Source organism: Rhipicephalus sanguineus, chromosome 11, assembly GCF_013339695.2.
Source record: "Rhipicephalus sanguineus isolate Rsan-2018 chromosome 11, BIME_Rsan_1.4, whole genome shotgun sequence".
In the NCBI taxonomy this organism is placed as follows: Eukaryota; Metazoa; Arthropoda; class Arachnida; order Ixodida; family Ixodidae; genus Rhipicephalus; species Rhipicephalus sanguineus.
In genome coordinates, this window is record NC_051186.1 from 104,602,447 (window position 1) to 104,626,585 (window position 24,139).

Below are 24,139 nucleotides of genomic sequence, written 5' to 3' on the forward strand. Positions count from 1 at the left end.
CAAGGTGGCATCGTCACCTGTGTTTTTTTTTGCGTTTCCTTGCTTAGAACGCGTATTCTCGTGCTAAAAGTGGTGCTTTCGGGATTGTGAAATTGTAATTTGCTAATACGAGAAAAATCGTTTTTCTTTTTAGTGTCCCTTTATACTTTGCTTGTACTGGCCATTGCATCTATGTTGAACATAAGGGAAGCATATTCAGAAGTTCTCAGGAATTGAGAATGTGACGTTGATTATTGTGGGGTGGAGCTTCTCTCGAACTCTTGGCTTGTGATGGAATAATGTTTGCGTTTACTGGCAATAAGTCACTCTGTGCAAAGCACTCGCAACAGTTGACAGGACACTAAGGTTTAAAATTAACGTTTCTACAGCTTCAGTCTACAGCCTTGAAATTGCCAGTCGCCGAGAGATTGTGAAGGATATGTAGTTTTTTTAAACTGCATATCCTTTACAAAATTTCAGCAACTGACAATCACAAAATATACCCTTTCCAAAAGTTTGTTAATCAGATATTTGTACATTCGTTTATGTACTCTACACACGAAAAAAAAAAAGAAAGAGAAACGAAGTGTCCGTAAAAGTGGCTGTACATACAGCTGCAACATTCCACCAACTGATACTCTGTAGTAAAAAAAAGGAGGCTGCATTAAAAATCTGGCAAAATTACCAGCGATTTTTATTTTGTGCGTATTTGTACAGAACGGTCCATGCTAAAAAAAAAGCTCTTTGCACGTATTTAAGGTGTATGCAGCCAAGCACCAACTTCACTGGTAACTTAACTCACTTTGTCATAGGGTGACCTCGAGCACACAAGCAGGGACCTGTCGCGCACTATTACGAGCAGACAACTTTGCAAGTGCCTGCTCGCACTTCTGAAGATGACTTGCACAGGACACGGTCCCTCCCCTGCTGCAACAACATCGTACTAAGTTGCAGGCCACACTCAGGCGTTGTCGAAAGCTTTCAACCGTTCCAGGACGTTTTGTACGTTGGTCTCCGACACGCTTCCGTTGCTGACCATGTGCTGAAGGACGAGGTGTAGCTTGTAGAACTCGGCAATGATCTGGTGCCGTCTACGGTCAAGGCACTCTATGGGAAGCACGGGGATATGCTGTTGTCAAGCGAGTAGAGGCGCCACAATACCTTCACTTGGGAGAGTCGGTTAACCTTGAGGTTGTTCGTGAAATGTACTAAACACAACAGCGAAGGAAGGGAAATCTTTTTGAAGGGCTCGTTTCTTTGTTAGACGCAGCCTAATGAATCCAATAGACGACTGGGCCAAGAAAGGTATGGAGGACAATATTTGTAGTCTTTTAACTGTAGTGTCGTAATTATGACATAAATGGAAGGGAAAGCAACGTGGACAAGAGAACAACTTTGCCATTGTTAGGGACCGAACCTACAACCATCGGATTACCCATCCCACACTCTACCAACTGAGCTACGGCAGCGGTCATTACCCCAGTCCACTTTACTGGCTGTTTGTGGACGTGTAATCCTGAAGGCCATGGCGGAGAGTGTTCCACACTTCTCACCAATGCTACGAGTGGCTCTAGATAACAATCTCAGGATCTCCTAGGTTTAAATGCAAATATATGCCCCATGAAGTGGATGGGAGGACGACTGCTGCTGTAGCTCGGTTGGTAGAGCATTGGACATTATTCGAAGGTTGTGGGTTCGGTCCCTACCGGCGGCGAAGTTGTTCTCTCATCAACTTTAACCCATATATGCCCAGTGTCCTACATATAAGACGCTTCTTTGATGCACTCTAACATCACTATTTGTCTAGCTGATGACTAGCGCCACCTACAGCACATCAAGCAGGCCTCATTCTCAACGTGTGCAAACCTAGACATTGCTTGCTTTTCATGCTGTCACGTGCCGACCGCTTTCTCCGGGCAAATGCGTGCTTTGTATGAAAGACGTCATGGAGAGGAAGAAGTGCAATGTGGTGTGCACGTGAAATGTTTCAAGGCTTACCACACCTGCACATAGCATCCCTGATGCCCAGTGTCCTATACGTATAGGACGGCTTGAAAAACAGTGTTGCGTTTACCTGGCAGTAAATAAAGAACCTGTGCTTTCTTTTGAGGGTAGAAGTACACTTTTCATGAAAAAAATATTTGTTTTGTCGTTTTTTCTGAGTTTGGGCATATATGGGTTAATTCCTTTCTATTTATGTCATAATCACGACACTTCAGTTAAAACACTAGAAACGTTGTCCTCCGTACCTTTTTGACCTCACTGTCTGTTAGATTCATTAGGCTTAAGACAAAAGGAGCACATGAGACAGTGACCATCATGTTGCATTTGTTCCTTTCGTCTTTGTCTTCAACACATTTCATGAACAGCGTTAAAAGTGTCACTTGCAAAAGTGTTCAGTCAGAGGAGTACCCGTACCGCTTTTCTAGCAAAGTATATAAAGTACCATCTACAGTTTATGACAACCACTGAAGTCACTTTGCATAGTCGTCACATATTAAAACTAACCTAATCTAACCTGAACAACCTAACGTACTTGCCGTTAGGAGTGAATGTGGTAGCTTTAGTCACAGACTGCACAACACGTTTAGGAAAGCAAAGGAGCATTCTAGGTTTGGGATCTTACTTATTTTCGGACATCCCACAAATAAATTTCTCTCATGGTATTCTCTGTCAGCTGTATTGTCAAGAATTAATCATCAAGCAAGGCCTTCCCTGCGACTTCGTCAATGCTACTGCACTGGCAGGTATGCATCTGTGCTGACGCGTAAGTTTTCGCATGTTCAATGGACATGCACTTAAGTGTTCACCATCTCGAAGTGCACAAAAGCAAGCATCAAATAGAAATGAATGACACCTTTCACAATCACTACACTAGTTGTAAACAAGCTACTGATTGCTAACATGTCTCCAGAGAAAGTTTTTTTTTCCACGTAAGGATACCTTCTTTTCAGTCTGAAATGGAACAGGAAGAAGGAATTATAAGGACATAAGGACAATCAATAAGTTATCTGCCGCTTACCACTCCCGAGAAGTAGGCATCTAGGACTTGGATAAAGGCACGCACGAACTCGTACACGGCAAGGTTGTTCTGCGAGGAACAAAGTCGACACATTGATCTCGTGCCATCTGTATAACGAGGCCACTGCGTTAAATGAACGTGAGCATCAAATTAACTGCATCCACGCATATGTATAGCAGACTCTCAGTAAATGGAAATCTCTTAAACGGAACTGCTGCTTTAATGGAACAAGTGCTTGTGACAAGATTGGTTTCGTACTTGTATTCTGCACCCCTGTTCAACTTTCAATAAATGGAACTCCTGTTAAATGGAACACATTTTCCTGGTCTCTCCGGGTTACGTTTAACGAGAGTCTACCGTACTTAGAGGGACACTAAAGTGAAACAATGAATTTGTTTAGATTGATAAACTGTACTCTGAAAACTCAAATGACATTAATTTCACCATCATATGGTCATTAATACACTCAGAGACATATGCCACGAAAATAACTTCGTTATATCCGAAAATTCGTTATAAACGTTTATTTTTACCGCTGTACCTATTGCAAGACTATTCTTTGTTTACTTCGTTATAACCCATAATTCGTTATATCCATGTTCGTTACATCGAGGTTTTAGTGTAGAGGAGGAAATTGAGGTCAAAGTTTCATTTTGAAATCTCACGCCGACATCTCCGTGCATGATGTCGCAGATTTCAAAGTTTACTTTTTGTATTTTGGCGACATTGGCTCAATAGAATTTCTTGAAACTTGGTAGTATGTTAAGTCTCTGGCCCCCTCAGAGGACAATGTACTTCATTTCTACCAATTAGGGACTACGCAGCCCCTAGTAGGTGCCGTCAAAATCTATGGCACCACGGTGACTGGTGCGGGCATTTCAAGCTGGCATCACCAGCAGCATTTTCCTTTGTGCATTTTCTCGCTTACCAAGCGTTTTCTCACTATAAGCAAACTGATCTTGGAATTGTGAAAGAGTTATATACTATTACCAGAAAAATTGTTTTCCTCTTTAGCGTCCCTTTAACATCCAATGTTAAACAGTAAAGAAAGAAAATACATGGTGCACTTGTCCGTCTGTAGGCAAAGCTAATCTCGGATGTGTACTGTCGCAATGTGTGACACGGGTGCCCCACGATGGCTCATTTCACTTAGCTCCTATCTTCAGTCATTTTGTTTCTGGTATCTGTGTTTATTTTAAACGTTTGCCTCTTATTGCTCCTGTTTGCCTTCTCCTTCTTTCAAGCAACTCCATGCGTGAATTGAAGCATGCATTCAAGCTTGCTCCTTCAACAATCAATGACAGCTGCATTATAGTGGTTGTGCTTGTCTGTTCTTCAGTGTCGTCCATGTTTCCCACAGCCCATCATAACATTTCCATATTGCTTTTCTTAAAAGTAATGATAAGCTCACATGCTGCCAAGGTTTATCACTATATCCATATATCCAGCATTGCATCCAATTGTAGCCACTCTATGCTTTGTGCATGCGCGCACACATACACATGCATGCACACACACACACAAGCACACATAAACACACATATGCACACACACACACAATTTTTTTTCCACTGTACATTGTAAATGGATCCCAACGATTAAAGCTACCATGGTTGGCAGAGGGATCATTAGACGTAATGACCGTAGTAGAACAGTTCAATGAACTACACATGCAACTTTTCAAAACAGTTTTTTATCTTCCATGCAGCTGATAGCAACACTGCAGCTTCTGCCGACTTGCACTGCTCTCGATAATCTTTATCGGAGGATATCTGCAGCGACCAGGTGCGCGATACAGGCTCTATTGTTGTTGTGGGGTAAGGGCAGAAGAGTGCTCTTACCACAAATGACATGGCAGGCTTATGGAGGCACTGTTGTTGGGACAAGGAGAGATAGGATTGAAAAATAAGCCTAGACTAGCTGATAGCAAGGAGGGAAAACAACCGCAGGGCGAAGATAAGACATGAAATGATTGGCGCCTCCAAAAACCACCATGGTTCAAACAGTCGAATGTGTCATTGTGGAGCAAGCCAAGTTTCTGTCTTTCGTAATGTAATATAATGCAATACGATACACGTGCCTGCTTTATTCAAGTAAAGAAGTGCTCATAAACGTCCCATCATCGCTTTTATGAAATGACGTGTCACTTTTGATTCAAACAGAAATCCTTGAAATGAGTTTCTGTTATATCGATTTTCATTCAGGAGAACTTGACAAAGTAAAATCTAGCCTATGCACAGGGGGATAGCATACAATAAATATCCAATACGCCAAAAAAAAGGAACTGAAACAGTAAATAACAATTTCGTCGGTGAGTGATCAATTTTGTTGGTGAATGAACAATCTTGTTGGTGTGTGAATACGGACCTTGCGTGTAATTCAACATAACGTCTGGATATTGCGTTCTGCCACGAAGCCCTTACTTAGTCACGAGCTAGCGTTAGCCCTGAAATGCTTCTTCAGAATCAGTGAATGAGGTCTTTCTTCCAAATACTACGTACAAAATAAGGTAACAAGAAAGCAAGTAATTAGGTGGGCTTGAGGGCCTAAACATATTTGAATATTGTGAGGTTACCGTATTTACTCGAATCTAAGCCGATGGTTTTTTTTCGAAAAAATGATGTGCGAAAGTAGAGGGGGGGGGGGGTCGACTTAGATTCGAGTACAATGAGTTCTTTTTTTCTGGCCTTGCGAATTTCAGGGGTTGGCCTAAATCCGAGTAAATACAGTATCTATTTATGAAAACAAGAAGGTCTCTGTGGAGAGGAATGGCAGAACTGCCAATTAACAGTTAAGTTCGGTAGAGAGATTTGGGCTAGCTGGTAATCCATTTTCAACAAATAGCACAGCAGCAGACAAAAGACAAAGAAGGGAACAAAGACAAGCATCATACAGAACAGAGCCTGAAACAGTTAACAAACCAGATGCAGTTCTAGCTCTTTTACAGCCATCATCACCTCCTGTTACGAAAGTATGGTCAGAACGGAAACTGTCACACCAGTTCTAACGTAAAGCACTGCAAACGCTTTACGTTAAAAGCAATTGAAAAAGTGGACATGTCATCTATAGTGGCTCCATTGGTAAAACAGCAGCAGAGTCCATAATGCACTGTACAGCTGTCTTTTAGTAGCATGCAAGCGGGGTAACACGTACACCCATTATCAAAATCAATCCAAGGCAAGGTACCTCGTCGTCATCTGTGCCAATGATCACGATGAGCTGCCCCGTCCGGCGGTACACGATGTTGAAGCCGTCATGCAGGAAAAATGAGCACTGGAAATCAAGCGAAGGGAAGCTGCACTATGATTGACATGCGCGCGCGCCTAGTTGCACCAAATGTTGACACAACATTGCTGCAACGTTGAGAAAGTAGCTTCAATGTTGTGGCAACATTGCGTGCTACTAGGTGTATTGCAGATCGCTTGTACTTGCGTCACACTTTCTCAGCTGCAAAAGCGCTTTTCAAAGGTGCTCTCTCTTGGTGGGAGCTTAATTACCACATCCTAAAGTTGGTATCCTTTTGAAGCTGTCACCAACATTCTTGCACATTTTATGTAATGCAGTATCTCTTTAGCATTCAAGAATACTAAACCTTTGGAGATTATATGTTATGTGGTTAGTTCTGTCACTGCATCTTTTTATATAGTGCCTGCATTCATACCGATATACAGCACATACACTACGTGTATATTGGCCTCAGGGTGAATCTACTGTGTATTCTTCACTTAAGGTGGGTTCTGTCTCCCTATTATGTCAATGTGTGGGGCTGACCTTGCACCCCCCTCTTAGGTGAACGGGGAGGGGTGCCTGCCTCCTCCCACCCCCGGGCGCACGCCTGTGATCACTAGTGCAGGAGGAGAATCCACGCAGCGGCACGCCTGGCTATCACGGTCATCTTAAGTCCTTCTCAAATATGAAGCTGCTTATTAATAAGCTAGATATGATAGGCTAGGTTTAAACTTTCGCCTAGAATTTTAGCGAATTAACCAAAGTCACACGACCGTAAACCGATTGTCGCGAATGTTCCGGCTCATACTCACGCTGTTTTGATTCCTGGAAAGACATTTATTGATGAGCGCGGCTTCCAACGAAGGCCTTTTCGCTTTGTCCACCGGATAGAAGTAGTAGGCGTAACGCAGCCGCCGTTCGCAGTTGGCTATCAACAGGAACTTGTACATGTCTTCAGCTTGCGTCCATAGGCTGGATATCTCATTAAAAAAAGGCCATCCAGATGGCGAATTAAACTTAGGCTTTAAGTAAGACCGACTTCAACGGCAAGTCAACAACTGTACTAGATCATACCGAAAGAATTTAAACGTTCAGCAACAAAATTATTTCACCAATCAGTGACGTTACTCAGTTCTTCGCGCGCTAATCGTACTTTACTGGCGTCGAAGTAGTTCTGTTTCGATACACAAAATCACGCAAAGCCCAAGATTGTTTACACAATGTGACGTTTACAGAATTCACCCCCTCCTTCTCCTTACAAGCTGTCTTCACCGCGGCCTGATTTATAGTGTGGCAAAGCATGCTTTCAGGCGTGCTGCCTCGCTCGCGTCGCTGTGCTCTGTGCCAAACATACCACCTGTTAGCATAACATGGCAAAACAATATACAGGGGCAGCACTGTATATGACTTGTTTATCACTGTAGTCACGTGTTTTGAATCGCCCGCGACATTGATAAAAACGCTGACGCCGGTGAAAACGCCGGAAAAGCTCCTTCACAAAGGAAACGGTTTTGGAGTTTGCTAGATGCTTTTCAAAGGACATCATCGGCACGTACCTCACGCTGTGTACCTCGAAGCATTAAATGACGCTCACCGCGTGCAATTAGATCACTCAAGACTTCGGTAACGCAAAAATGGATGAATTTGGGCCGTGCCATTCACGCAACACGAAAACACTGCGTACAACTCACTGGTACAACTACGGTCCCTAGAATAGTACAACTAGACAAATAGAAACGCAGAAAAACAATGTAACACGTGGACAGACTTTCTAAGCTAAGCTTTCAGCGGCTTCCGGTATGTCATGTAGCGCCCTCGCACAGCTTCAAGTCAAACTATTGCGGCGCTTGTGGCGCTCTCTGCCCGCTGCAAAAGCAAGCAACCGTGCAATGACGTCATCCGCTCGGCGGAAAATGTATCCCGGCATTCCGCGTGACGTCGTCGGCCACGGCTGGGTCCATGTAAATGGCGACCATGCAGTGATATGGAGGACGTCTCATCAGCGCCGAATCACACCGGTCAGTTGGGGCCGCCGGGGGGCCCCATGGGCATGAACGCTAAGATGAACCAAGAGGAACCAGCGCAGAGGCCCCAGTACTCCATACCCGGGATATTACACTTCATACAGCACGAGTGGGCCCGCTTCGAAATGGAGAGGGCCCAGTGGGACGTCGAGAGGGCCGAGTTCCAAGTGAGTGTTGTGCCGCGGTGACGCTTGTTTCGCATCCTCTCGGAAACACCGCCTGTGCCTGCACGTCGCTACGCCCTGTCAGCGTAGCGTTGCGCGTCCCAGCGACGCCGATAGAAACTCACCCGCGTTTGCCGACGGCTGACAGCGTCCGTGGCCTTTGGCAGGGTCGGAAATACCGGAACGCCGCTTTTCTCATACAAACCGTGGTACTGCCTCTGGCAATGGCTAGCGCTGGCTTAAAAAAGCAATATGGCGCTCAGGTTTATTCCTTTCCCCCTTAGGCCTAAAATACGTCGAGAACGGCCGAATTAGAGCGGACAGTGCCTCGGAGCGCGGCAGGAAAGCGTACGCGAAGCGGCGGTAACCGTAACGAGTCCTAGGAAGCGATACGAAGCCGTGCGCTCCCGACTGCCGTGCTAGCGTCGCCATCTCCGGCACTCCTTTGTCGATGGGGGGCTTTTCCTCCGCTGCCTCTGTGTGCGGAACGGGATGGTGTCTCGCTCGTGTTTTAGAAACTAACGACAGTCGTTTCGCGGCCTCGAATCGTGTGTTAACTTGGCCGTGGCAGTAGCGTGACAATGGTTTTCGCGAAATGTCGCGACATTTCGAAAACGTGACGAGCCGGGTGCACCGTTTTATCGGGGACGCACCGTCGACGGAAGAATCCCTCCCGTCAGGCTGCGTCGGTCGCTAGCCGTTTCCCCAAGGTTAGCGCTGTTGCGTCCGCACTTGCTCCAGTTCTTTGTTACTTTATTTGCTTCGCAGATTATTTCGTTTAACCCTTTTAAACTTGCTGCGTGGTTTACGGAGGCTGACTACCCGGCCTGCTTTTTTTTTTTTTTTTTGGTACGCGGCCGGTGCTTTCGCGTTGATTCGATCGCTGGCCTAGACATTGCACGCTGCCTACACATTCGGGCCGATTATCTACGCCGAAAGAATCCCAGCGATGTGATCTTGTTTGAGGGGATGACCGTGGGATGAACTGCGTAGTGTGCTTGTGTGCCTATGCTGTGTTTTGATCCGTGCCTTGTCAGGGAGCGGACTCGGTATTAAGCCCAAACCCCATATGCGCGAAAATGCACGCGACAGCGACGAGCGATGCTATGAGCGACGAAACGAGCCGTTCGCGCGACGTGTCGCGTGGTCGTTTTCGCGCGATCGCTCGGTTTTTCAGATTTGGAATCCGTCGCTCGTCGCCCGGAAGTGCTGTGCTCAAGCAGCCAATAGCAAAACACCGGAACAAGATGCATCAGTGACGTACTGCCGATTGTCGCAACTACAAGTCCCGCGCCGTCTGTGACGCGGCTTGGCGGCACGTAGCAGCAGTGATGGGATCGAAAAAAATGCTGCAAGACAATGATAAACATTTTATGTACCTTTAAGCAACAAAACATCGTATTTTACATTGCATACCGCTGACTACGGGCCACTTTTGGCACGAGTAAACGCCCTCATGCCAGCAACAGTGGAGATCGCTCGCTGAAGCCGTCGCGTGAATGGGGTTCGCCCATCCAAGCGACCGCTTGCGCGAAGACCATCTACGTCGCGTCGCTCGTCGCTGTCGCGTGCATTTTCGCGTATATGGGGTTTGGCCTTTATTTATTCCTTTTACATTCGTGCCGTTCTGGGTTTTCGTGCGCGTCACACAGTAGCGCGATCCTCTTGTTGAATACTTTATAGGATGGGGGGGGGGGGGGGGGGCGGCTACGACGCTCGTCACCGACCGACCCACCGTTGCGCGCCCTGTCTTTAGGAAGTAAGACCGCTCTGTCGGAAGCAAGCGTCCAATGATGCGGCTACCGCTTTAAATGGCTTCTTCCTTCTTCTTTCGTTGCTGTCTTTGCGTCGTTTCGTGCGCGCCGCTCGCTTCCGTGTCCCAGCGATCTGGGAGCGCGCTTGACGGCAGGTAGTATGCTTGAGGAAAGAAGCCCGCCCGTCTGTAACAGCATTTCTTGATGGTCCTGTTGTTGTTTTGTTCTGGTCTTGATTGCTTCGCTTTGCTCGTCCTAGAAGCAAAGGATGTCGCGAGCGCTGAGCACGCTCTATTGGTTTTTGATGCTGCTGTTTTGCTATCCCGCTGTGAGAGCCGTACGTGTTCTTTTCCTCCCTCCCGCTGTCGAACTGCAAGGTGCCGTTTGTTACCAGACGACTCCTCAGCTGCGTCGTCTGCTAGTTTTTTTTTTTTTTTCTCGTTTGTTTACCGTTACACGCAGCTGATAAGCGGCTCCCGTTAGATACGGTGACTTTCGTTTCGTCATGCTCGAAACATGTTTCGCTGATGTTCCTCTGTGCGTAATTCCAAGCAGTTCCGAAATTTGTAAGCCATATTCAACAGACCGACGCCGCCATCTTGAGGAAGGGCGATGCGATTATTTTCCAATTTGTCCCGCGCTGTTATGATGTGTTCGAGCAACGCACGCCTTCCCGTGACAACGCTTTGTATGATTTGCCTGTTCGGCACCCCGCTTGGCAAAATACCCTGCGCGTTTTAATGCCCGCGACGACAGCGCGCGCTGCTCGAAAATTGCAATCTATTTCCTGGCGCTGCGAAACGGCGGCTGTAAAAACAATCGTGCATTTTGTTACGGTATCTTTTTTTTTTAGCTGATAAAGCCCATCGTGTTTCACACGCTGTCTCGCGCTTTTTACGGCTTTATTAAATAAAGTCGTCGTTTTGACGTCATCTCCGCTAACGTTAGCGCCTGTCCGAAACGTTTTCCTATCTACCGCGTGCTTTCTTTTCTTTTTTTTTTACAGCCCTCGATAATACAACTCCCTTTGTGGGTCATTACACGAACGCCTGCGCATCCGTTGCTTTTTGCGACTTTGCGCAAGAAGCTCATCCACGTTCTCTCTTTTTTTTTTTTTGCCTTCTTCCTTATCCTTCGCGTTATTTATTTTACGGCGTGTTGCGAAAAACGCGCGAAGCGTTACATCTACGCCTCTACTCTCCTCCTCCATTTCTCTCTCTCCTCTTTGGGAAGCTGCCGTCTAACGCCCCTCTGAAGCTGCGAGGGAGTTCATCTTCGCGAAGCCACGTCTCGTCTTTTTCTCTAGATTCTTCTTTTTCACCGTTTGCGGAGGGGAGTCGGAGGTCGCTCGTAAACAACCGAAAAAAAAAAAGAAAGACGGGAGAAGAAAAACGCGCGCTCGTACGCGCACATCTGGGTTTCGGTTTTCCACACGGCGCCTCGTGCAGCAAGGGAGCTTCGAAACCACCCCCCTCCTCATCCTCGAACCTGCAAGGCGTACATTTTCCGTTACACTGCCGTTGCAGGTCTTGGAAAAGCGGGAGCGATCCCCGTTTTCCGTTTCGCTTGGGGCGAGCGGAACACCCATCAGGCGTCAATCATTTCTGCCATTGGAATATTTATTTTTACGTTCTTACTGTCTGCGTGTTTCGTCTTCGGATTCGTGCAAAAAGCGCTACTACTGCAGAACGGACAAATGAGCTCTGTAGAGATTTTTTTGCGGAGTGTGTTAGACACAGTGTTTTAGAACTCTGTGCGGGGTTATGTCTGATACGGAAAGGGAACACACGGGCGAGTAGAACATCCGCGATGACCGTTGGTCATTCGGTCATCTGTTGCGCTGCTTACTCAATGCCTAGCCCGATGTTCAAGCAAACTCCTAGTAGCCGGTTGCGACCTTTATTCAGTTTTGTTTCGGTAGTTTGTTAGCGTTCTCTCCAACAAAGTTTCGATCGAGGGCAGCTTTTCGTCTAGTGCGCAGTGCTATTGCAAGCTTATTGAGAACGTCATCCGGGGCTTGTTGGTAATTCATTACTTCAGTAGTACGACTGCGCAACGAAAAAGACACGGACAACAGAGAAGACACACCCCTGCGTTGCGCAGTCGTCAAAAGGAACTTTTTGCAAGCGTTATGGGATCTTACGTTTGCCCGGATGCGTCCCCCCTCTCCCTCTTGTTTTCCCATACAGGGTTCCTCTGTACTTGGGTGACGTATGACATTCTAAGATCTCAGCGAAATTTGAAAACAAGCAAGCAATGCGCTGTCCATTTCTTTTCATTCAGAGAATGTAGAGTTGTGAAAGCCTACCACTGTGAAATGGTTTGTGTCGTTTAGGGTGTTTATACCTTTTAATCATCACCGCTAGATAGGGAGGCGCAACCTGCTTTCGAATACTACCGCGGTACTGTGACAATACAAAATATGTTAGCGCAATCTTGTGAATCATTTGGATGCGCGCAAACACACACGCACGCACAGGAGATCAGCTTATTTTAGGAGGTAATGACATTTTGGTCGCCAGTCAAAATGGTCGCGCGGCCGGTGCAGTATTCGCAAGTTAGAATATTATACGGGTACTGACACAGAATTTTCAGTAATCCTTTTTTCTTTTTGCGTCAAATGACAGGCCAAGCCCAGAAGAGCCTAGAAAATGTACTGGTAAGCGTGAGTGCACCATGAAAAAGCAATTACATTATGTTTTGAAAAAGCTAGTTTCGGTTCCTGCGGTACCCTGACGTCACAAGACTGTACGGGCCTTCTCGTCAGGTGCTGACGCATGATGTCGTGACGTTTTGACGGCTGCTCAGTTCTTGGCTCCATTGGTGACGTACGAGTGGCCATGCCGAATATTTTGGTACCTGACGTCATCGCAACAAGCCATACTGGTGCGTGAAGTCACCAGAGTTGACACTGCAGCAGCCTGACGTCACGCTAGCGTTGATGTCAATAAGTGCGCTATGCGAAAGTAGACGGTATTCTCAAAATAAAATATTTTATCAGCATTTAGTGAGCCTCACACTTGCTCACAACCTTGGTATAGCAGAGTAAACACACCTTTGAAAATTCGTGTCAGTACCCTACTCCACCGATTTAATTTCAGTTTAGTATTGTCTTCCTGGTCGCATTACCCCCCCCCCCCTCCCTTTTTTTTTTTTTGTTACAACAGTAATTGAACTTTCTCTACAACGCTTCGTTTCGAGGTGGTCGGTCGGTCGGTCGTCGACTCGTTCGTTGGTTGACCCTACACGTGTTCTCGGCCTGCTATTCTCGTTAGCTGGCGTCGTGATGTCGGCGATAAGCCGATAAGCGCATTCCGTTTAGCTCGCTCGCTCATGGTTATATTAAAGCACGGTGTGTGTGGGCGGGCTTATCTTAAGCCTTGCATTTTCGTTTCCGTCTTGGTGTTATTTTTAGTTATAACCGATCTACGCGCCAAGTATTCAGTTTGTGTGTGTGTCTGTATGCAGTGTGTATGTGTGTGAATGAGTGAGCTTGGTACAGACGCGCCAGCGGCCACGTGGAGGCTCGTTTTCGCCGAAAAACGTTCAGCGCTGGCGCTGCCGTGAACAGCGCGAAGTCGGGGGTTCGATTCCCGGCCGCCGGATCAATAACCACGCTAAACGATTCAATTCGAAGCGAGTTGCGGCACGAATTGTGCGAGTACAAGGAACACAATTGCTCTGGGCGCCCATCCAGTTCTTTGTGTACCCTGTATTCGTATAATTTGCGCTATTCCATTAAAGGGCCCCTCACCAGGTTTGACAATTTTGAGCTAACGAGCGCAATGCATACACTGGGCGTTCACGATCACGTCTGCCAAAATTTGCAACGCTACGCGCCGCGCAAATGGGTCAGATTTGAAGGTGAACGCTGCTTGCCCTTCCTCTCGCGGGCGCGCGCTTTAGAGAATGAGGGGATGACGTACATGAGAAAATGACCCTACGTAGATGGTAGTGCTGTGACGTCGCTCCTCTACGTAGACGACTGTGCTCTGACGTCGCCAACAGTAGCACGTGACACTGCGGTAATTATTTGACACGACATGTGTAGTTTGTGTAATTTGTTGCTTGAGTAGATTAATAAAACCCGAGAGAAATAATGAGGCACACAAAGGGAATGTGTGCGTCTTTTTCATTTTTTTTTTCGTGAATTGCACCGAGATGCGGGGCTAATGTGCCTCCCTTTCCCATGCGTTCGTGTCCCCGCGGTTAGCGCATCGAGCAGACGCCAGCCCTGGAAACGAAAGTAATGTTCTGGATCGTTCGAGCACTCATTATGCTCATTTATTCTACCGCGTCCAAGTAAACGTTAATGCTGCACTGGCTCATGTGATACCGCCAGTCTCGTTCCCGTAAAAATGTCTCAACTTTCATGCCCGTCATGCAGAAACAGGCAGTACACCACAGAGAACGCCGACAAAACGCTCATGGCCGCTACATAAAAAAAAAAAAAAAAGTAGCGGCCGTGCAACGCCGCTCGCGTGCTCGGGCTGGCTCGGGCACGTCATGCGCACCTGACCATGCATGCGCATGACGTGTTCATGCGTATGTGTCAAGCGAAGAGGGCAGGGAAGGGATTTGGCTTGCTAAGGCTACACGGGGCGAGTGGCAAGGGTTTGGAACTCGCCTCCTCGCATCGTGGTTTCGCGCCGCTGCAAATTATTGTTTTTCTCAGCTTCTAACGGACCGATTAGAAAAATTCTTGTGGCATAATGCTCTTTATTGGGCTCGTAACAACTTCCAATGTCTAATTAAAATTCGTTATGTCACCTGGTGAGGGGCCCTTTAAGACCATCGAGGCAATCTCTTTTTTAAAATTTTAATTGTTATGCGGATCAGTACTATTTATTTATTTTAATGGCGAGCGTAATATGTGTATATTGTACCTGTAAGCGACTTTTTTTTCTTTAAAACAATGTTTCGAATGTTCGCAAGTCAAAAAAAAAAAAAATGCAGAGAAGCGCTTCAGGCAGCCTCATGATTAAAATATGAGTATAATAATACGTGTATCTGATCTGTAAGAACCGTGCAGGAAGTAGATACGTCACGCATTTTATGAACTGTATAGGTACTGGCGGTGAAGTACGTTCCGTCCGCTTGCAGCATTTTCCTTCTTCTTTCTTTCTCGACCACGACGGTAGAATTTCCTGTTGTCACCGCTTTATGCTGTATATTGTTTAAAGTCGATGCCGTTTCAATATAACGCTACAATAGGTATTGTTAGAATGCAACACTGTACAACGTGGCATTGTTAGTAGTCATTGCTTAGCATGGCCGCTTTTTTTTTTTTTTTTCTTGGCCGCATTTTTTTTTTCACGGTGATCAAAGTGGTTGTACCTCAAAATTGTACTTATGTATGTACCCTTTTTCTTTTTTTAAAATGGGGGTTCAGAATTTTCTCAGGCTTTATGCGTATTGTTCAGGTTTAGGCTACCCTCGCTTGAGTAAGCGAGAATAAAGTTCAGTAAAGCAAAAATAAACCCAGCATGAACCATTTTGTTGGGAAGGCACACTCTGATATACTGCACTGTAACGTGTAAAACGAAGTCCAACTTTATTCAACGCATGAGGCAAAAAAAAAAAAAGAGAGAACTAGTCCGGTTGTCGTGTTTCTGAAAGGGTTTATCATATACTACAAATGTCCTGGCAGAATTTTGTGACCCAGTAGGCGCACTACGCGAGTAGTACGATATATTTTTTTTTTTACGTTCCTTCGAGAATGCGAGTGCGAGCTCACTCGTGAAGTTTTGCGCAACGTTTTCGAAAGGACGAAAAACTAAACGAAAACTTGTCCTTCGTGGGTTGAAAGTGGGGCGGATTTAAAGCGGTTTTTGCGAAATCTCTCTCGTACACTGCGTGTTTTGAAATACACAGCTGTTGAAACTCGCGATAGTATAATAAAAAAATAAAAAATAAAAATAAAACAGAAAAAAAAGGAGGAACTGCTAACATTCGTGTTGTGTATGCGTGTACAACCGCCATCCTTTTCTCCAGTGCGTTTCGTAGAAAACGCTTGGCAAAAAACCGTTGCTGTGCAGGCGTATTCGGGAACAGCGCGCGGCGCTGAATTGATGGTCCTTCCTTCCACCACCTTTCGGCTGCTTCCTCCTTTAACCACCACACGGCACGTGCCGGCGGCGGATCATTTATTTCCGCCATGTCGGAAGAACATTTACGCACGTCCGCGACGGGCCCATCATCCACGGCTCTCCTTTGGCGAGTCTGCTTGGGTTTCTTTTTGTGTGTGTGTGGTTAAGTACAGCTACTCAAACGGCGTTGCTGCTGCTGCTGCTGTGGCTGTGGCTGCTCGAAAAAGGTTCCCGCATATCTCGCGGAAAGCAGGCTTGCACCTTGCCATTTCCTCGCGCACGCGGAAACATTTCTTTTACTTTTTTTTTTTGGAAAGTCTTTGCCCTATGCTGTCGCTTCTTCTCTCTGAGCCCAATTTTATCTTACCTTAATCTGTTTCCCACGCAAGCACTTCAGATAGACAGCGTCAGTTTCTGGGGAAACTTGTTAGCGTTAGTGTAGAGTACCGGGTTACCGAGTATAGCCGCAAACGTGACCGACTGGATAGGTGGTACTAGAGTTACTGTATATGCTACCTTTATGCTACCTTTAGTTACTGTATATGCTACCTAAAGGTAGCATATACAGTAACTCTAGGTGGTACCACCTGGCGGTGCTGCGGTGAAACGGGCGAACCAAGAACTACTTCACTGCTGGTGTAAAGTTTCGTATTGCCGTTCTGCACCCCTTCCCCCATTCCTTTTCTTTTTTTTTCGTGAAGAACAGTCGACGAAAATGAAAAAAAAAACGCACGTGTCTAATTGCGCTTAGACGAAGTGTCACGAGATGGTCGACGATATCGTCCGATAACCCAGCATATTCCTCAAACTCCTTGGCGTGTACCGGAATTACGTACAAGCTAAACTTCTCTATCATTGAAAGATGCGGAATTTCTTCTCGAATGCATCTTTCGACACAGCACTGTGCGATGAGAACTCTTTTCTTTTTTCTTCTTACGTTCTTTCAATGACAAAGGAGGGGAGCGAGCAGCGAAGTGTCGTTCAGAAGAGCATAGTCCGTACATAAGCATTCGCCTATATGTAACGACGCCCGTTTGTGTTTGGTGGTGAAACGTTTCTTTTTTTTTTTTTTTCCTCCTTCGCCGTACTCGGCATCGTTATCTCAAGCGGGTACGGAGTTGTTTGCCAATGCGCCAAGGAGCTGCGCAGCGGCGGCTCTTCTTCATAGCAGTCACTGCAACGGCTCTTGTGTAACGACGCTTTTCTTGAACGGTTGTCCGTGTTTGTGTCAGCTTAGTCCTTGCAAACGTTGCCTGTTTTGTATAGATATGTCGACCATGCTTATCGGCCTACCAGCAATCCCGCGGTTGTGCGCGACCGACTGGTGTTTGGACTACAGCACAATTTTTTTTTTCTGTGTGTGTGTGTAACCGTTCCAACGACCTAACAATTCCTTCATTTAAGTTTTGTTTATCAAGAGAACCGCTGCAGTATCTTTAGTCCTCGTTGGGTGGGTGATTCACCCCCATTCATTCATTCATTCATTCATTCTCTTTTGAGACATTTTAAACATATGGATACATGATAGAATACGTAGTTACGTGAAAGGAGTCCCATTCCATGCTGTCACTCGTACTGTCATTGCTTGGCACATGCCAACGCTTGCGACGCTCGAATTTGTCTGGTGTGTCCGCGTTGTAGAGGTTTTACCGACACATGATTTAGAAGTTGCAACAAAGAGACCACGCGGTCTCGTCGCAGTGTAAGCGATAACAGTTGGCACGCCCCAAGAGAAATGCAAAGTGAGGAGATGGTTTAATTTGATCTCGATACCCGAACTGTCGCGCCAGTGACGTCGCTGTGACGTAAAACACGTACCATTTGTTAACCACCACAGAGTTTCCTATACATACACTAAAGGGAACTCTGGCGCTAGTCTCTGTGGGAGCTGCAACGCATGGCGCTTCAGTAAGCATGGGAATGATGGGTATGCACACTGATTTGTCTAAACTTCGTTCTTTCTGTTCGGCTCCGTTTGGATCCGTGTGGCCTGGAGCCGCTTTGTCGCAAGACGAAGTTCAGCAAATGTTCAGCACCGATTGAAATCGGCTCACGAAGTTCACGATGATCCATTCTTTTATCCAAAACGCCGAAACACAACAATAAACGAAGCTGCAGATGCGTTCTAAGCCGCAAACACGAAGATTAGGCAAATCCGTGTACTGTCAATCAGGCACGTAGCCAGGATTTTTTTTCGGGGGGGGGGGGGCCAAGGCCTAATTGTTCGAAAGAAAGTATTTCCATGGCAAAAATAAAACAAAAGTTGCCCGGGAATATAAAAGGCTGGACGAATTTCGGGGGGGGGGCGCCCCCCCCCCCCTTGCCTACGTGCCTGCTGTCAATCATTCTCATGGTGGCTGAACGATCGCAGCGCCAGAGTTCCCTCTAGTTAATATTGGGAAACTGTGGTTACCGAAACACAGCGTGCTCAATCTGATTGGCGCAAAGAAGTATTACAGCAAATTACTAACACACTTGTAGAACGAAAGAAAGGGAATTGTTCGAGGGGCTCGTTCCTTTGTTAGACACTGACAATTAAGCCAAGGAGAGCATAGGGAACGTTAATTGTTTTTAATTGTTCTGTAGTAACTACGACGTAATCGAAATGAATTAAAGTGGACGAAAAAACACCCCTTCCATCGGTAGGGCACGAACCCACGACCTTCGAATTACGCGTCCGATGCTTTACGACGGAGGGTGCTTCCCCCGTCCACTTTGTTGTTGGATTCTGTGCGTTTAATTATACACCACTCTTTTGTGTGGAACACCGTACACGGGATCTCGCTTGTGCCCTGGTTAACGCGACTTGGTTCACGCCACGCGTTGTCGCACCGCTCCGCGACGGAGCGTGTCACCCGGTGTGTCGACGCTATCGTATCGGCGCCGTTCATTGTTTCTGCCGCGGTCTATCACCGCCAGTCCCTCGGATTTTTCCGTTCTACTTTATTGGCGACAAAAACCGTTCGTTCCCCCGCACAAAGAAATAGAGAGACGGGCAGTATTGCGCGCTGCGGTGACGCCCACTTTTTTTTCAGAAGCGTGTTCACTATAAGGAAGAAAAGACCTTTGACTCTTCCTTGCCACGTATAACTCTCACGTGTATGACTCTTTAAATATACACGTTATAACTCTCTTTTGGGGAGTCGTGAGACGCACGTCTCTGCAAAAGAGTTATGCACGCGAGACGATCGAAAATCCTTGGAAAAAGGGTATGTCGCTGGAGCCGACGTTTCGGCAAGCGGACGCGTCTTCTTGAAGGCTTGAATTGCAGCCTTATAGATGTATCATAGATGTGGCTGAAAAAGATGGCAAAGGACTTTTTTTCTTTTTCTTAGTGCATACAGTACTTGCGCTTTGTGCTTCGTACGCTGCAGCCTCTCTTTTTGTGTGCGTGCACTGCTGTGCGATCTCTCGCGTGGTCGATGCATAGGCTGTACGTTGAGCGTAACGACGGGTATTTTTGTACGGTGATTGCGCAAGCGTATTATTATGTAGGGCCGCAAGAGAAGCTTGCATTGAGAAGGCCAGACGTTATTTGCTCTGCTACGCTCCAGAAAGGCTTCGAAGAAGACAGCGTGGATTATGTGAAACAGCTTGGACGACCTGCTTATTCTCTCCGATACCTCTCTCCCTCATTCCATTTAACGCACACATATCGACGTACGGTCCTAAAGAATCAGAATGCGACATCAAAACTTTCAGTATAACGACTGGTGTGTGCAATTGCTCGAGATGATCGCGTCGTCGTTACCATACTGGTCGTTACACGTGTAACTTTGGCTGCGATGTAAATTTTGGAGCCGGAAGCACACGCCCATATGACGCGAACTCGAGACGTTGGAAACGAAAGTACGTGGATGACTTGACCCTAAACTGTCGCATTTCAATCCGTTAAGAGTGTACACTTCAGATCGTCACGTATCATTCGGTAATTAGAATAGACTTGAGAAGCGAATGTGACTCGTGGCTTACTTTGGGTGTTGCGAGGACGTAAGCTCTCCTCGAAACAGAGCGCTGATGCAGTGTTCACACGAAGCATTACTAACGCTGTACCGGAAAAAGAAAACAAATGAACTAATTTGGAGAGTATGGGCACCGCTGACTGCGGGCTATTCGCAAATGAACTTGTCGATGAAACGTCATCTTCTCTCCCATATCCCGTCGTTCCCTTGGCAACGGTGCTTCGGCCGCTGCGCGACTCGCAGGTTTTTTGTTTCTTTTTTTTCGATATAGCCTGTACACTCCTGATCCCTGGCGACGTTTCGGAGCTTGCCGTGCGCTGACGTGCCTCTACCTCCGAAACGTCAACGCGGGCTCTATACTCTACAGTCGTCGAAATAACGGGATTATTCCTCCTCTCCAGAGGGCGCTCAGGGACATGATTACTTTCACAAGTCCCGGTTCTTATCAATGACTCATGTTTCCAACTCTGAAACCTTGTTCTTTCTTTCTTTCTTTTTTTTACATCGAAAAAAAAAATCTAAATGCCAGGCGCGGTACAAGCTTTGTCGCAAGCGTTTGTGCACTTGCCCCCCTCCTCCAACCAGGTGTGTGTGTTTGTGTCACCGTGTAGCTTATTTATTTCTTCTTTTTTACGAATAATAGAACTGAGGGCAAATTCCTCATCATTCATCCAATAACTTAATCAAGTCGGGGAACGACGCTGTTCGTCGCTTTCCGGCACCGATCACTTATTCGTTAAGAGGACGAATCAAGTATACAGTTTGTGAAACGCTTCCAAGCACAGGGGGTTTGGATTCGCGACCCTCTGTTGTCGCCAGGCGAGACGCGGATCCCTAACCCAGAATAAAGACTTCTTCGTTGGAGCCCATTAATTCGGCGCACGCAAGAACGTCGAGCGCACGCGCGGCGGCTCCCCCGACGTAGCTTTCTCCACATTCGATAAAAAAGAAAAAAAAAAGATAGAGATACGTCTAGGCGCCGGCGAAGCTTGTCGCTTATTCTTTCATCCGTTTTAACACGAAAGTGTTTTATGCCGGGGTCCACCAAGTACATCCGTCACGGATATGACGTTGATAAAATGGACGCCAACGGGTGAGAAAGAAAAAAACCAAGAAAAAGATACCCCGCTGGGAATCGAACCCACGACGTTGCGGCCGCGACGGCAAGCGCCCGACGCTCTACCGACTAGGCCAACTCGGGAGGTGCTAGGCACGGCGCGAACGCGCCTTATATCTTTCACACATTCTCTTTCGCGGCGGGCGGAGCGGGGCGGTGCCGCCGTCTGTGAGAGGTGGAAAGAAGTAATGCTTCATGATCGACACTTACTAGCGCTTACTCCGAGATTGCACGTGATATCGGCGGTCATGGTTAAAGCGTCTCGATACCAGAGAGGTAGACTGGCCGCGCTGGCGTCGCCGAGGCAACCTTGACGCAGTTACGTTCTTTGCCTTTGGATTCGTGTTAGCGTGCGTCGGCTCATCGGAGTAGTGCAGCTTCCACGTGCACGAACGGCATTTCTCTGCCGCCGACTGCTTCAAATGCGAGAGCACCGACTAACAAAACTGCTGCAATATGCGTTGCAGAAAGGACGCGATTTCGACGGGCGAATGTCGTGCCTTGGCGGAGCGAGAGCAGCGCCTGCGAGACAGAGGCCAGCGGGACGCACGCGTTTGCGGCTCAGGCTACGAACCTCTACCTCCCGTGTTGCTGAAGCGCAGTGTGTATTATGTATCCATGAGCACAGGCGTCGGCTACCCATTACTAGAAAGCGCACACCGTGCCGTTTCTCTCCTTAATTGACGACGCTTTGAAGAAGTGCATACCGGGTACCAGTGTTGATTATGAGCTTGTTGATATCATCCTTACGCGCGATTCACGATTCGCTGTGTCCAAATATATGTTCACACCGTCAGCTACCTCAACGGTTTTATCATGACCATGGGCGTTAGTCGTCGCGATAGAGACATGCTGTCAACATGGGTGCATCCACGTCAAACGGTGCTATAGCTGCCAAACACGAATAGACATTGTACAAGATCTCATATATCATAAGCACTACTTCTGTGAAGACACGTTTCACTTTCGTGTTATACCGATTCTTATGACGGAGGGATCAGCCATGTTTTTTTATTTCCTTCTCTGCCCGTCTTCTTCTACTGCAGCCGAAGAGGAACTGAACTCCCGTCTCTCTTTTATTAGATTACAGTCGGCCTCCGGAGGGCGCGTATGTTTCTTTTTTTCTTTTTGTTTTGTCTCCTCTCGACTTTCGCGCGCGCGAGGCGAAATCTCTGGATTGTTGACATTGGGCTTTTCGGTGTTTGCTCTTCGACGGCCGTGAAGGACCGTTAAACAACGTGGAAGCGCTCCGCCTTTTCTTTTTTTTTTCCTTTATTATGCGCCTGTTCGTCGCCAGGAAAAAGGTGTATACGATTCGGAAGCTCAGTGTAGCGTTTTAATCTTTCGAGTGGCACGCTACCGGATTGCGGAGCGCCGCTCAAAAGCTTGCGACAACTCAGCTTTATGAGTGAGCCGTACCGTGGTTGCCGCTGCGCGGCAAACCTGACAGCCGAGCCGGTTTTTGTATAGTTTAGTACGCCTTAACTATGGACGTAGCGGTGATTAGCTGTCGTAGTTCTATAACTGTCACCTGTGGTGCGATCTTGTACGCGTTCCAAATAAGCACGGAGGCGTGGCGTTACATCCAGCCGCATGCGAATGGCCTATGTGAACCGCGACAGACGTCACAACCGTGCACTGACAACTCGCGTGCGGCTGGATGTAACGCCACGCCTCCGTGCTTATTTGGAATGCGTACAAGATCGCACCACTGAAAGGCAAAGCTGGTGTCCACCCACCCGTTTGTGGCGAAACTTTACAAGGAAATCAGTGCGGATTCCTCAGAAAGAAAAGCTTGATAGGGACGAAAAAGTTTGTCCTGGGTTCGAACCCGGGACCAACGGGGTGGGCGCTCTGCCAGTTGAGCCAACCAGGTGGAGGCCAGCAATTGTCACTTGGTTAAAACGGCACTACCACGCGAGTAATCGAACGTACACAACAAGCTTTGGTCATTGTATAGCGGTTGGTTCACAAGGGTTTCTTGTTATGGTGTCCTACAGTCAGATAATATGGAAGCGTCGATGAATCTGTGCATCTTACAAGTGTCGCAGCCGCATATTGTTTGCGCGTGTCGTCCCACTGACCAACTCTTTACAGCAGTCCTTGGCGCCCTTTGACCATACGTGACCCTCGAGTCGATGAAAATTCAATTTATCACTAGAATTCGCGGATAAAAAAAAAAAAAAAACACTAGCTGCTCTAGTTGCAGCGGTGTTGTGGCGTAAATGTACTTAATCGCACCTTTTTCGTGCCTGGGACCAGTTAAGATGTTATCCCCGTGAGAACGCGACCTGTGAAAGGGTGTACATTTCAGTGAAAATGCCCCCCAATGAGGCCTTAACCATTCGTTGTGTCCATTTTATATCGGGTTTACGGGTGTGTGTTCTAATGCAGCTAAAAACACCCTTACGGCTGTAATCCCTGTTCTCCAATGTTGTCGGTATGCGCTGGGGCTAAATCATACAAATCTCGCGAGATCTCGACGTGGGCGGTATAGTTATCAAGGCAATAAACGCATTTCGTATGCGCGCACACGCCCTTGGCCTCAAACGAGAATGCTGCGGCGCGTGCTGCTATAAAGTGCGACTTCGCCCGGCATCGCGAGGAGACCTCGATTGCGGTCGCCCAGTTGAACGCATTGCTAGGACGTCTGGCATTTGGCGTGCTTGCACGTGTTTATCCTGGCTGGGCATACTGTGTGTCCTGGCGTTGCGCCGCATCCATTCGCGCTCGACCGCATGTGTTAGAATGCATTTATAGTTAGCGTGCGCCCGTCGTGGAACGCTTAGAAGCCTTTCTA

The 24,139-nt window shown here is 47.1% G+C and overlaps 3 protein-coding genes across 8 annotated transcripts in view; 1 reads left to right on the top strand and 2 right to left on the bottom strand.

Moving 5' to 3' along the window:
* Window positions 1-24,139, bottom strand: part of LOC119374527 (JNK1/MAPK8-associated membrane protein) — a 329,511-nt gene that overhangs the window by 155,877 nt on the left and 149,495 nt on the right. The gene's annotated exons all lie outside the window — the stretch shown is intronic.
* LOC119373240 (AP-4 complex subunit sigma-1) lies at window positions 632-8,852 on the bottom strand. 2 transcript variants are annotated; one of them, XM_037643252.2, is made up of 6 exons: window positions 8,543-8,852; window positions 7,042-7,201; window positions 6,188-6,274; window positions 3,002-3,070; window positions 2,923-2,934; window positions 632-1,060 (listed from the first exon to the last, which is right to left on the bottom strand). In XM_037643252.2, the coding sequence occupies exons 1-6, from the start codon at window positions 8,614-8,616 to the stop codon at window positions 941-943; spliced, it is 522 nt and encodes a 173-aa protein (XP_037499180.1). In that variant the 5' UTR covers window positions 8,617-8,852; the 3' UTR covers window positions 632-940. The 2 variants fall into 2 exon arrangements, with proteins under 2 accessions (XP_037499180.1, XP_037499182.1); XM_037643254.2 differs by lacking the exon at window positions 8,543-8,852 and adding an exon at window positions 7,786-7,919.
* The window catches only part of LOC119373237 (striatin-3), a 121,632-nt gene continuing 105,649 nt past the window's right edge, over window positions 8,157-24,139 (top strand). For all 5 annotated transcript variants that reach the window (XM_049410784.1, XM_037643246.2, XM_049410786.1 and 2 more), the window contains exon 1: window positions 8,157-8,420. In XM_049410784.1, coding sequence (XP_049266741.1) covers window positions 8,214-8,420 — 207 coding nt within the window. In that variant the 5' untranslated portion in view covers window positions 8,157-8,213. The remainder of the gene's footprint in view (window positions 8,421-24,139) is intronic.

What these genes read in the sequence shown, in the direction of transcription:
- LOC119373240 (XM_037643252.2), bottom strand. Translation starts at nt 8,616, where the DNA reads ATGAGAAAAGCGGCGTTCCGGTATTTCCGACCCTGCCAAAGGCCACGG. An exon ending in TTTCCAGGAATCAAAACAGC is followed by an intron (nt 6,275 to 7,041) that starts GTGAGTATGAGC and finishes CTTGATTTCCAG; the next exon opens with TGCTCATTTTTCCTGCATGA. An exon ending in TTGGCACAGATGACGACGAG is followed by an intron (nt 3,071 to 6,187) that starts GTACCTTGCCTT and finishes TGTTCCTCGCAG; the next exon opens with AACAACCTTGCCGTGTACGA.